Source organism: Balaenoptera acutorostrata, chromosome 1 (genome assembly GCF_949987535.1).
Source record: "Balaenoptera acutorostrata chromosome 1, mBalAcu1.1, whole genome shotgun sequence".
Taxonomy (NCBI): Eukaryota; Metazoa; Chordata; class Mammalia; order Artiodactyla; family Balaenopteridae; genus Balaenoptera; species Balaenoptera acutorostrata.
Window position 1 is genome coordinate 169,024,897 of NC_080064.1, and position 14,061 is coordinate 169,038,957.

The following is a 14,061-nucleotide window of genomic DNA, read 5'->3' on the forward strand; positions in this document are numbered from 1 at the left end:
TTGTGGGCCTGCAGGGTGCAGCCCAAGAACTGGCGAGCGTAGTTGGGAGACCGAGGAAACTCCTGTGAGTGCTGAGATGTTGGGGAAAAAGGACGGGAGTGGAAAGTGGCAGGGGTAAGAGGAGGACTGTCCACTAACATGGTAGGGCCCAAAGGTTGCAGGGATAACCCCGCAGTGGGGCCCCGTGGCAGCTGTCCACCGTGAGAGATTTCTTTCTGTTCCATTACATTAATGCTATCTTCGTAACCTCTGGGTCTCCTTCCAGTTTAAAAGTAGCAGCCCCGTGCTCGTGGCTCATCTGACTGCCCAAGGATGGCTGGTGAATACAGACAAAATGCAAGGACCTGGATTACCTATCAAGGGTGTTATCTGGTCGGGTAAGACAAGCATATCCCCGACCTACCATGCCTAAACGATTACAGGCCCAGGCCTTAGGGATATTAACTCAGGAACTGGCTTGTGAATTGGATGTGGTCAGTTACCCAGAAGGGTTTAGTTGGGGCCCATGGCAACGGCAAACTAATAAGAGCGCCCTTGGGCCTCTGGTCCCAGCTCTGGCAGGAGGCAGAGCAATGATACAGTGTGGTGGCAGCAACAGCTATCTGCCGTCTACAGTGCGTTACAACAGGTGGAAGACGTTACAAAAGGCCTACCCGAGTCACCCAGCAATGCAAACAACCCCTATCTGGCGTCTAGGACAACTGAGCATGACATATGGGACCCGCATGGACGTTGACAGTGACCAAGGGCCATGCAGTTCAGGAATGGGCCGATAAACATGACATACACTGGCATTTCCACCTGCCTTATGACCCCGCTGCTGCCAGGCTAATGGAAAGGATGACTGGGCTACTTAAACAACAACTGAGATGGGAACTCGCTCTCTCAACATGTGGGCCAGGGGACTAACTCCAGCCCTAGGAGCTATAAGTGAACATCCCAGGAGCAATCGTCCCAGTGCCGACGCCATGTTAACCCAGAGGAAACTAGTCAACACAACCTGAGTTCAACAGTTGCCCACCGAAGGACCAACTACCGGTCAGGACAACAACTCGCTTTGGCCCCGGCCACAGGATCTACCCCCAGGGGAACACGTTATAAAATGGTCCTGAGACTGGCAGGTAAGTCCCTGGTGGTTTGGGTTTGCTGCCTCGTGGGGAATAGGATTAGAAAGGGACCTACAGGTTGTACCTGTCTTCTACCTGCACTCCCCCCCGACTACTAAGGGAATTAATCCAGGGCCCCTACTGGGGAAAGGCACCATTCTATCACATCGCCTCTCCAGTATTCAGCACCGGCTGTGAGGACTCGGGGTGGACAGGCAATATGGTACTACAGGCCAGGATGACCACAGGCAGGGGTGGTGATATCTCAGGATGCTGACACTGCTTGCATTTTGCTTAATGATCACAATCTTCCCTGTAATCTGTCTGTTAAACATCTTACATGTCATCCCTAGTCTGAGCGGAGGTAATCTGTCTGCGGACTGGGTGACAATGGGGGCCTCACTACAAAATGAGTTTGACTGCTGGGTCTACAGCAAGATGCCGTTGTCGTCCTCCTGTGAACTTCCATGAAAAATCGACCGGATAAGCACCTGACTCCAAGGATTTCCCGCCTCTTGGGCTCTTGATACTCTCTCGCTGCTGGTGTCTGTACGGCATTTGTGGTATTTGGTTGCAGGGCACCTCTGCACACCTGACGCCAGGGATATCGCAGAAGAGGGGTGGACCAAGATCGTAAGGGTGGTGCAGGGTATGTACGGTAGACTGTATGGTGAAGCCATTTAAGACGGTTATTCTCTTGCTCTCTGTACATCCGCTGCTTGCCCGGTCCCTGCTTCACTCACATGACTATTCAATCCTCTTTATCAGAGGGCTTAATCAGTCCTGATGAGCCCACCTGATGGTCAATTCCCTCTATAAATGGTAGCCTCCTTCTCCCCTGAGTAGTGGAGACTCCTTCCGTGTCCTGCCTGCTGAGCAAGCTGGGGTGCAGCTCCAGGACCCTTTGGGTAAGATCCCCTGTCCAAACACCATTGATGTCTCTGTCACTGTCTCTGGGCTCTTCCTTCCGTCTCGAGGCTGGACAACTACAAGGCTTGCGGGCCTGGGGGGTGCAGCCCAACAGATAACATGAGATTTGTGCCCTTAGAGGCAGGTCTCTAGAGGATTATAAAAGCAGTCACCATAGGACTGGCAGGGCCGGGGGCACCCCTGCACCAAGCACCACCTTTTCTGGTGACTGGTGGCATGAGTGAGTGAAGCCAGGCCCTGGCCTCTGAGGACGGGGCCTGATCCTTTCACCCACATCTGAAGTGGATCTAGCCTCGTGCTTCGGGCAACTACCATTTTTGTTCCCCTGGTTCTGGCCCCTCTCCCGCCGGGAGGCTGCGGGCCTGGCCCCCTGGGAGGGAAGCCTGGGCCTGTAGGTGGCGGTGTTCCCTCAAACAGCTGCATCTGCTGAGGCACACCCACCTGGCAGCTCCTCTCTCTAGTAAGAGGCATCTAGGAAGCTTGCTTTCTCCTGGAAGGAGGATGGTTGGGAAACGTGACACCACCCCAACCGGTTTATCTTGACGCTGAAGGGAACCCGATCTAATTTATCTCAGGAGTGATATGTGGTCCCTCCTGAGTCCGAGGAAAGAAGGCAGAGTCTGCCTGAAGCCGTGGCTACCTGCACTTAGAGTCTGGGCTGAGTCTGCTTTTAAATAGAGTGGACTCCATCCAGTCAGATTTCAGCGAGAGTGAGGGAGAGCAAGAGAGCTTGCACACCATGATACAGCAGCAGTCAGATGGGGCTGCTGCAGAACACGTAGGGAGGCCGAGGAACGCCGAGAATGCAAAGGATGCACAGTCTGGTGGTTTCCCTGGAGGACCTGGGAGACGGGCTGCATCGTTAGTGGGCTACTGTTGGGGGAAGCACTGGTCCTTACAGCACCATCCCCGTGGTGCTCAGGGAACCCCGGAGGAGTTAGTGGCCTCTCTGCCCCGCTCTCCCTCCATCCTCCTCCCCCTAATTCCAGTGGGTTCTGCCTGTTGAGTGCTGGGTCACCATGGCCTGCGTGGCCTGATGACCCTTCCAGAAAGAAAGACAGTGTACTTTTCTCCAACTTTGAGAGATCCACTGACTGCTAAAGAAAGCTTAAAGTACCACAAGCTCAGAGAGAAAAAGAGCCAGCACTCTTCGGTATAGAATCAGGGGGCCAAGGCACAGGACGACCTTCTTACCACCCTAGGGAGCTGGAATGTGAAAAGCCACTACCTGCAGCTCCAGGTGCTGGTGGTGATCAAGTAGCACGTGACTGTTCAGAGTACGGGTGGGTGGGCTTTCCTTCAGGAGACGACGAGGGACTCTAAGTACATTTTGATAGTTAATCTTCTCTACAAAGCATACTCTGTCCTATAGGCTCCTTGATTTCATATCAAATCTCATATTTTTGGGCCCAGATCTTTATCTCGTGCATGCTTGCATGCACGAGCACATGCGCGTGTGCACGCACACACTCACACACACTTAGAAAACTAGGAAGTGTCAACCACTAAAGCAAAGTAAATCTCTGTCTCCTTGACAGTGGAAATAAGCCAGCTGATAGTTTTGGGTTTTTTAAATCAGTCTGATCAGGCTAGCTGACTCTGAGCAAGCGGCTCTGCCTTTGTGGGCTCAGCTCCAGCGCCCGTCAGATGGGGCTGCTGCAGAACATGGAGGGAGGCCGAGGAACGTTGAGCATCAGTGGGAAGATCTTGGAGGCAGGGAGAGTCTGAGCATCTTTCAGGTGGAGACCGGGCCTGGCCACCAGGCAGCCCGAGTTCCTCAGGCTGCAAACACTCGTGATGGGGCTGCCAGGAAGCCCTCTCCCCTCCGTTGGATAACGTGTACTCAGCCCCTAGGAAGGGTGACTGGTCCTCCCCCTCACCTCCCCTGACGCCAAGGACAAGTCAGGGAGCAACAGCCCCTCTAAAAGCGAGGTCAGTCATGTATGGCATCTCAGTCATTTAATCCACTGCGTGCACGTGTTCAGACGTTTCTGGGATGACTCTTCTAAGGATCTGTTTATGTGAGAAATAGGGGAGGAACTGAGGAGGGTCATGGGATTGGTGGTGTATCAGTTACCTATCACCGTGTAACAAATTAGCCTAAACCCAGCAGCTACATTCCTGTGAGGCAGGGAGCTGGGAGCAGCTTATTTAACTGGGCGGTTCTGGCTCAGGGTCTCTCGTGAGCTGCAGTCAAGCTGTCAGATGGTGCTGCCATCATCTGAAGGCTTGACTAGGGCTGCAGCATCCACTTCTAAGCTCACTCATGTGGCTGTTGGCCGGAGTTTCAGTTCATTGCCCGGTGGGCCTCTCCACAGGGCTACTTATGGCATAGCAGCTGGTTTACCCAGAGCAGGAAAGAGCAGCTACCGTGTCTTTCACAGCCTAATCTTGAAAGCGACATACCATCACTCACTTCCGCCTTATTCTATTGCACACAGAGACCAACCCTAGTATAGTATGGGAGGGGACAAAGCAACGGTGAATACCAGGAGGCAGGGACCATTGGGGGCTACCTAGGAGTCTGGTTACCACAGATAGGATGTGATCAGATGGGAGAATATCAGGAATAAGCGTCACTCTCTATCTCCTTCCAAACCACTCCGGGACGTCCTATGAGATCACCCCAATTGGGGAAAGAAAAGTAAAGAAGCCTGAATGGAGAATGACATTCCACTGGGCTATCGAAGCTTAATAGAAATACCCTGAAGGCAATCTAATTCCCACTGCCTTCTTTCCATGCTTTTTTGCAATCTTCTCAACTTCCTCACCACGTCAATCAATCCCCGCCAGGGTGAGAAGTGAGTGCCCAGTGTCGGGTGAGTTGCAGTCTGGGGGTTTCTCCTGCATGTAGTGAACGGCTATCTTGGATTTTCTGAGCGTTCTGAATTTGGTCACTGGTAAATCAATTCCATGAATGAACTGATATCATCCAGGTCTTGCACCCACCACTGAAGAGCCTCCCGTCCCCTCTCGTCTCCTCCAGAGGTACACTGGGAGCCTTACTTGGGGTGTGATGGGGAAAGCCGAGGGCAGGGGCAGGGGAATGTGGTCACACCAGAGGAGATGGAGTTTAATGCTGTGAAGGAAGTTTCAGAGGGAGAGATAGCACCCTCACGCTGCTGGAAAGGGCACAGGAAACAACGGTGCCCAAATGCCACGTCATCACTACGAGAGAACTGACCACAGGACCTTTGTCTGGGTCCCCACAGAAATATGATTTCTTGGATTTTCAGCATGCTCCACCCTCTCCACCTCGCAAGCAGATGCTTCCAGCTTTCTGCTGAGCCTAGTTCCTGTCAACAACCACTTCCTTCAAGGTTGCTGGAAGGTCAGGGAAGTGTCCGCTGTAAGGAAGCTGTGGGGAAGCGCCTTAGTCGGCCAACAGCGGTGCGGGGCCCCGTCAGATGCAGCTGTCTGGTTTGGGATCACACATCCTGATGCCATTGGGTCAGGATTCCTTTTTCTTCTCTATCACTCCCTGCTCATCAGCCCAGCACTCAGTCTGGACATGGAGACGTCAAGTGTGTAAAAAAAAAAAAAAGCACTTAAGCTGATAAATGCCAATAGCTTTGCTGCATGAAATGGCCCCGATTTGACCTGAGCCCACCCCCTCCCCTCCCCATCCAGGCTTGGCTGCCACCTGCCTGCAGCAGGAGGGGCCCCCGGCCTGTCACGCCCCACTCTATCCTCCGCAGCACTGATGGCCCCAGTGAGGAGTCTGATGTCGGGCCTTCCATTTTTATCATCACTGAGTGCAGATAAAAGTGTCCACATTCGACATATATACACCACTATGTATAAAATGGATAACTAATGAGAACCTACTGTATAGCACAGGGAACTCTACTCAAAGCTCTGTGATGACCTAAGTGGGCAGGAAATCTAAAAAAGAGGGGACATATGTATACGTATAGCTGATTCACTTTACTGTACAGCAGAAACTAACACAACATTGTGAAGCAACTCTACTCCAAAAAAATTTTTTTTTAAAAAGTGTCCACACGGAGTCTGAAGATGCTGCTTCTTAGGTCAAATGTCAGGAAACATGGGCATTCTGAGCGCCGAGGACTCACAACGCTCCTCAGGGAACATGCTGATGTCCATCCCCACTGCCCGCCCCTGAGAACCCGCCCTCATCAGCTTTCCCTCCGTCACCCTCCGTCTTCATTCCAACTCAGGGTACAGGCACTAGAAAGACACTGAGTCAAAAAGCAGAAAGCACGAACGCCGGGAGGACCCACAGGCATCCGCGGTGAGGAGGAGGAGGGGAAAGATCAGCGTGTGTGGATTTACTGGCCAGCACGAGCCAGCTCCGCGGCCTCCCAGGTGAATGGGGATGGGGCTGCACTGGCTGCTGGAGAGCTTGAATTGAAAAGTGAACCCTTCCCAGGCTGGACAGGAGATGGGGAGGGGCCCGGCCGCAGAGCCCAGGCCCCTCACACGCTTGCCCTAGGCCTCTCAGTCCCGTACCTGCCTCCACCCACTCTCCACTCTAAGGGGCTTCCTCGGTGTCCTAGGGAGCCAATTACTTTTCTAGTAGTTCCCAACTTACAGTCAAAAAGGCTATCTCATTTGGAACCCTTTCTCATCCGTTTCTAGGTAGAGTCTCTTAGAAACACTCTAGAAATCTTACAGCTGCCAAGAAGCTGCTTGCCTTATCCCCGTTTTCATTAAGCCAGGAACCACTGTGTTTCCTGAATTCATTAAAACAAAATAAGATTGCACCTGAGAACTGAACGAACCGAGGGGTACGGACAGAGTGAACCATGGTGCTCTAGGTCCTTTGGAGGAGTAACTGGTCACAGATTTTGGTGCAGTGGATCTGCTAACTGAACCCGGCAACCCATCAGTCAGTAATGTTTACTCGGCACCCAAAGAAGGGAAGGCACAGTGTTTGGTGCTTAGAGTGGGAAAGAAAATAGAGGATAGGCTTAATGTTTAAAACACGGGTCACCAGCAGGGCGAGATACGAGAAGTACATAGAAAAGAACTCAGCTAACTTGCAGGACCACACTGTCAGCCAGCCAACCAACAAATGCCATCAATCAATGGTGTCCAACTGATTCATGGTAACCTGTACCAGCCCAGCACTGGGGACCCAACAGGCTGAGTCAAGTGCCGAACAGGCCTCTCAGGAGCTCATGTCCAGGCAGATCAAGCCCTGGGTGCATCTCAGAACCGACACACTCCCTGGCTGGCTTCTCTCCTGGGCTTTCTGGATGCTGTGTCACACCACACCCGGGCCTGCTACAGTGGAAATGAACTTCACTCAGACCAAGGTGCTGATCTAATTTTCATATTTCCCCAGCTAGCCTGAGAGACAAGGAAAAAAAAAAGAGAGAAGCCAAGGGGGTAACACACCAGGTTTGGGGTGAAGTGTCGGAACGTGAGGAAGAAGAGAGAGAGTGTCCGGGAGAGCCCACATGATACGTGATACCAAAGAGCTATCACTGAAAGGATGGGGCCTCGGGGGGCCAAGCTGATGTAACCATGCCATAGACTGCCCATCACCGATTTCCATCCTCTTAGCAACTGAATGCCCTCTGGGCAGGGTGGACATTCGCTCCCCACCCGATCTGGCTGTCTTCACTCTACTTCATGGCTAATGGCTACATGTACACATTCGTGTACCTACCACGGGGGAGCTGGCAAGGAACAGTGGAGGGATTGATGAAAATCCATCTACAGAAAGCAGCCCACAGCTTCTGTCACCTTATGACACTCTCAGCCAAGAACCTATGATGACTACCCATTGCCAACTGCAATAATTCTTATCACAGTTGCCAGATGTTCAAGGAATAACTTGATCTGGGCTTACATCTTCTGTCCGTTATTACATCCATTAAGAATATCCCCCTTGGGGCTTCCCTGGTGGCGCAGTGGTTGAGAATCTGCCTGCCAATGCAGGGGACACGGGTTCAAGCCCTGGTCTGGGAAGATCCCACATGCCGCGGAGCAACTAGGCCCGTGAGCCACAATTTACTGAGCCTGCGCGTCTGGAGCCTGTGCTCCGCAACAAGAGAGGCCACGACAGTGAGAGGCCCACGCACCGTGATGAAGAGTGGCCCCCACTTGCCGCAACTAGAGGAAGCCCTCGCACAGAAACGAAGACCCAACACAGCCATAAATAAATAAACCCCCAAAAAAAAGTTAAAAAAAAAAAAGAAGAATATCCCCCTTGTTGAGTTAATCCCACTCTTTATCCGTAAACCATGCTCTTACTGCCTCAAGCTCGTGCTCCCATCACTGCCTCAGCCTACAATGCCCTTTACCCGCTTTGTCCCAGCATCCTTTAAGGCCTGGCTCAATCCCAATGTTTCCCTGTAGCCTTCTTCAATGTTCTGGGCCCTCTTTGTCTAAATACTTCCTACCCTTAGCTCTCACGACCTCACTCAGCACTTGGCAAGGCACCTTGGTTCATGGTTCACTGTTCCCTGTTCCACACTCTTCATCCTTGCTCGCCAATGAGATTACACACTTCTCACAGTGGCGTTGTCTTCTACGCTGCCTGCTCCTCCCCAACCACACTTGCAACTTCCATATCACCAAGCTCTAACTGCACAGAAGAGGCCTGATCAATATTTAACAACTTAAAAATAAATCCCATTGACTACGGATCATCTTATGGAAAGGAAGTCATATTACCACCAATATTCTTTATATTATTTGCACCAACTTCTACAACATGAGCATCAGAGAGACCATGGTGGTTCTCTACCAACCCCTTCATTGTACTTTGACGTGAGAATACTGAAGCCCAGAGAGTATAGTTATTCCCTAAAGGTCACACAGCCCAAGACCCCAAGTCTCCTGCTTTCTAGATCAATCATCCCACTGCACCAGGTCGAATTCTGCACACTCTCCGCCGACATGGATCTCCAGGAATGGGACTGGAGAGGTGAACCATCATGATGTTTGGTTGTTTCCACTGTTACCTGTACTACAAAGCACTCAGAAAACTCAAGGTTCTCTTCCTGGCAGTATATTTTTAGTTCATTTTCACTAAGGAAATAACCAAAGCATTAAAGCAACCTCCACTAACAGATAACTGCCTGTCTCCTCTGCAGTTCCAAATGTCTCTAGTAATTGTAAAATCAGGCCATTGAGCTAGGAATTTCCTTTGAGGAGTTTTATGGTTTCTCTTAAAGAAGTTGTTTTTGATTTATGCTGATCATGTCTGACAGCCAGCATTTTTCTTAATAATAATCATAAATAAGCGAGACAAGGTCACCCAGCCTGCAAGGAGCATATCTCCACTGCCATATCCATTATGGAGACTGGGATCTACGGCAGCTGCTCACGGCGGTCCGATGCCCTCCACACTCTCTATTAAATCCCATCTCTGGCACCCAGCCTGGTGCTTTGATTTTACACAAACAGCCTAACCTAACAAGGGACCCTCGAGAACAGCATTTACAAAAGGAGGTAGCAGCAAGCAAGGACATGTGTAGAGCCTGTGGTCCACTCTCCAAGTGGTTATTTTAGTTTTTCTTCCTCTTTACTCCAGTGTAACAGCCAAACAAACCAAACAATACAAGTCAAAAAAAGAGTAAAGCTATTGTAAGAATAAATTGGATTGGTAGATTCAAGATGCTAAATTAGAGTACGTGAAAGCACTCTGTGACACTCAAAATCATGTGAGCACATAGCAAACGTCACACGATAATCTGGACTTTGAAGACCAAGACTGGGTAGATTGTAATAATAAGGTTTAACAACCGAGTACTGGGAAGGCCAGATTTTTTTTTTTTTTTGTCAAAGGCTCTGGCTTAGGTAAACTTCATTGCTATCTTTAGTAACTGCTATCAATACATTTGAATGCCCTTGACCCTGAAAATAGGACCCAACAGCTGTCATGTTATACTGAATGGATTTCTGTTCTCCACTTGTCTTATAAGGGGGGGTTCTGCTCCCAGGTCTGCTGCTGAGGCTCAGGGCTGAGGGTCTGAAGTAGAGCACCGTCAAAATAGATCAAAGCCTGACGCATACACCGCCTGGGAAATAAAGACATCGAAATTCTGACAGCCGCGATGACTCCTGAACATGCTGGGAGGCTAACCTCCTCATCGTATTTCACGATCTGTGATCGGGTGGGTGAATGGGGCGATCTACATCATAACATCTAGAATTACAGCATGACTGCATGGGTCCCTTGAGGTTGGTTTCTTTGATTTGAGGCAAACAAATGGTTTATGATGTGCATTGACCACAGTCCCTACATCTGGACCGGAACATTCCAGCGTCTGCACTTGCCTGTGGTGTGACAGTGAAGCCCTCCATGGCTCTGTCCCCAGCAGATGACAGGCGGTTGGGGACAGGGGCGCCCATCCCCGAGCCCTGGGGCCCGCCCTCCGCCCGTCGATGCCCGGGCCCGAGCCTACCTGAGTTGGCGCGCTTCTTCGGGGCTTTGAGGCTGCGGCAGCGCCCGCCCACGGAGCTGCTGTTCTCGCTCATGGAGTCCTGGGCGGACGACGCGCTGCCGGTGGCCTCGCTGTCGCGCATCATGCTCTCGTAGCCGCTGCTGCCGCCGCTGTGGTAGAAGAGCGCCGTCTTGCCCATGGCGGGCGGCAGCTCCCCGCTCAGCACGCTGCTGTTGTCGCTGCCGTGGCCGCTGCTGCAGCGGTGGGGCCTGCGCGGCGGCGTGATCTTGCTGTAGGGCGAGGGCAGCGGGACGGCGGGTGGCGGGCGCTCGTCGACGGGGGCCTCCGCCTCTGGCCCCGCACGCCCCGGCGGCCCCCGGGGGCCCGCGCCGCCCTGCAGCAGCTCCGAGATGCGCCCGTTCACCGCCCGCAGCGGCAGCTTGGACGCCAGGCCCGAGCCCCGGCTCCGGCTCAGCGATTGGGTGGACCAGGACATGTGCTTCCCGCCGGGGGGCGGCCCGGAGCTCTGGCCCACCGCCTGCGGCAGGGACTTGGTGGAGAAGCTCAGGGTCTTGGTGGTGGAGGTGGACAGGCTGCGGGCCTTGGGGCTGGCCAGGAGCAGCTTGCTCACGGCGGAGATCTTGGACTGGCTGGCCTTGGGCGAGGCCCCGGCCGGCTGCGCGGGGCCCGGGTTGGTGGGCGAGGCCCCGGCACTGCGGCCCGGGCTCCTCCCCGTGCGGGGCATGGTGCTGTCCTTCCCCGCGTGCAGCCTGGAGCTCACGGAGGACAGGCTCTCGGCCCGCTCCAGCGAGAGGCATTCGTAGTGGCTGACTGTTGTCCTGCCGAGAGAGTTGGTCCTGCTGGCCAGCTGCTCCAGTTTGGCACCGAAGAGCTTGCTGCTGCTGCCGGCATCCTTCATCTTGCCGCTGGGCTCGTCCAGGAAGCTGGCCGAGAAGGGCGCCGGTTGGTTCAAGGGGCTGCTGGAACTGCTGCTGCAGGCGCTGTGCTGGGGGCTGGCCCGGTTCTTCTGGTCCAAGCTGGACTTTCGGACAGGGGGCAGCGGGGGAGTCCCTTTGGGCCGAGCCAGGACACAGTGCTTGGGTGACGCCACCTTCCTCTCCAGGGTGGCCTTGGAGGGCTGGGTGCTGGAAGCTGGGCCGATGCCGCTGGTCTCGGCAGGGCAGTGAGAGAAGAGGCTGTCGGGTTCCTCCTGCCTGCTGGCTTTCTGAAAAGCCCTGGGAAGGCTGCTCGACTTCAGGCTTTTGCTGAGATGCACAGGGCTCTGGGCAGCCACACTGGGCAGGGCCATCTCACAGCCATCCACAACCCTCCTGAAGTTGTCGGCCACGGGGGAGGCAGATACCTCACCGCCGCTGCTGCTCAGCCCGTCACTGGGGCTGGCCTTCCTGTCCTGGTCTGCTCTGGCCTCAGGCTTTGGGGGGCCTGTGGCAGTCTCGTGCCTAATCCCTGCTTCGGGGGGACAGGCATTCTCTTTTTTTACCTCCTCTTCTCGTTTCAGCCAGGGGTCCTCAAATTTCATCTCTTTCTTTGCACCACTTTCCTTGCTCTCCTGAGACCGGGCTGCTTTGGGGACTGAGCTGACGGTGGCAAGGGACGCCTCGGGCTCTTGGATGTTCCGGGGGCTCACAGCGATGCAGGGGTAAACCGTAATGTTGGTCTTCATGGGGATGTACCCTTCGCAGTTGCTCAGGCTGGCTGTATTAGAGATGGTGACCATGGCTTTGCCCAGCGTGGATATCTTGCAGCCTTTGATGGGGGTTGCTTTGTTGAAGGAGTCGTCCCCCATTTCCGACAAGATGAGCAAATTGTCGGGGCCCGCCTTGGGCTTCTCTCGGCACACCACAGCGGTGTTCTGGATGCCGCTGACGAACTCCGAGGCCGGAGGATCTGCCATCGCCTCCCCGTGCCCGAAACACGTCTGGGCTATGAAACTGTGGCAGGGCGGCTCGCTGTCACTGCCTGTGCTCATCTCACTCAGCCAGGAGCTGATGGAGGAACGCCTGCTCCCTGCCTCCCGGGCCTTCTCCTCCAGGTTCAGTTTCGGGAGGGGCAAGAACTGCGTGATGCTGACCTCGGAGACAGGAGCCACGTTTGAGTAGCACTCCAGGTCCTCGCTGACGCTGCCGATGATGCTGACGGGCCTGGAGCCCGAGGCCAAGGCCTGCACCGAGCAGTCGCTGTTGAAGCTGATGATGCTGGTGGGGCGGCCGCCGCCCAGGACCCCGCTGATGGTCAGCTCCTCCACCAGCGTGAACACCAGCTCGTCCTCACCGTTCAGCTCCAGGGGCTGCTGCACTGTCACCATCGTGGTGCTCAGTATCTCCTTCTTGGCATCTGGAGAAGTTGCTGCCTGATGTTCGGCGTCCACAGGGGTTTCTGGGAACCCTTCACTCCCAGTAGACATGGATTTCTTCAAAACCTGGGGGCTCATTCCGACCGGGGGGGTACGTACCTTGGGCTGCAGCAGGGACTCACTAGATACCACGCCCGCATCCTTGCTGAAGGTGGGCAGGGGGGCAGGAGAAGGCGGGACACCCTTCTGGGTGTAGACTTTGCACCTCTGGGAAGGAGAGCTGGCCGGCTTGTACTCTGAGGTCTTGGAAAGGCTGGCGATGCCCAGCCTGGGGGAGCCCATAGGCCTGGGCTTGCCTTCTACAAAGCCACAGGAGTTCAGGCTTTCCCGGCTGCTCTGGAGGCTGGGGCTCTGCACGAGCTGGGAAGAACCGTGCTGGCTGCTGCTGCCCGGGATGCTTCTGGGGGAGGCAGGGGTGGGGCTGTTGGTGAGCCATGCAGCAGGGACAGGGGAGTGACGACTCCCCTGCACCTCGGAGCCCGGGGGCTCACTGCCTTCTCCAGCTGCCAGCTGGCCATCCGACCCATCATCTTCCTCATCAGACTCACAGAGTGGGCTTGCCCCAGCTGCTTGGCTTAGCGGGACACTCTTGCTTGCCTGCTCTGCCCCAAACTGGGCCGGCAGCTCTTCGAAAGGGAATGTGCTGGGCTCCTCGCTGCCGTCAATGCAATCTAGCCTCTCCTGCAGCTCGGCGAACGTGTTGCACTTCAAGCAGTCCCTTTCCGACTTGCTGGCCGCGGCCTCTCCGGCCTCCGTGGGCCGGCTGTCACCCCTGGCCGCCTTCTGCAGGGCTGGCACGATAGGGACAAAATCTGGAGGCCCCTCGTTGTCGGTGAGCTCCTTGTCAGAGAGGGCCGTGCCGCTTGGCCCAACGTAGATGACCGTGTCGCAGGACTGCTCGCTGCTGGAGGAGTAGTCGGGGTCGCTGGACAGGTGAGGGATCGCGAAGTCCGACTCCACGGCGGCCCTGGCGTGGAAGGGTCTCAGCTGGGTGGGCCTGCGCATTCTGCCTTCCTCACAGGAGCTCTCTCCCCCGGAGGAGCTCGATGTGTACTGTGAGTGAGAGGGGAACCGTCAGTGTGGGCCGCCCTTCCAAGACAGCCCTCCCGGGGACCCTGACTTCGTGGGGCAGCTGCTGGAGGCCACTGGCTCCAGACCCCGGTGGGCCTCCCTGCTTCTGGGCTGTTACCCGGGGTGTGCCCGGCCAGGCACCCAAGCTGTGCACGTCGTGGCCTCATACTCGAAGGATAAGCCCTGTGAGGCGCACTGGGGAAGCAGAGGCGGCTCG

At 54.8% G+C, this 14,061-nt stretch overlaps 1 protein-coding gene across 2 annotated transcripts in view; it reads right to left on the reverse strand.

Annotated features, from left to right (window-relative positions):
• The window catches only part of KIF26B (kinesin family member 26B), a 490,864-nt gene that overhangs the window by 13,269 nt on the left and 463,534 nt on the right, over nucleotides 1-14,061 (reverse strand). For both annotated transcript variants that reach the window (XM_057557354.1, XM_057557348.1), the window contains one exon: nucleotides 10,421-13,826. In XM_057557354.1, the coding sequence (XP_057413337.1) occupies nucleotides 10,421-13,826 (3,406 nt within the window). The remainder of the gene's footprint in view (nucleotides 1-10,420; nucleotides 13,827-14,061) is intronic.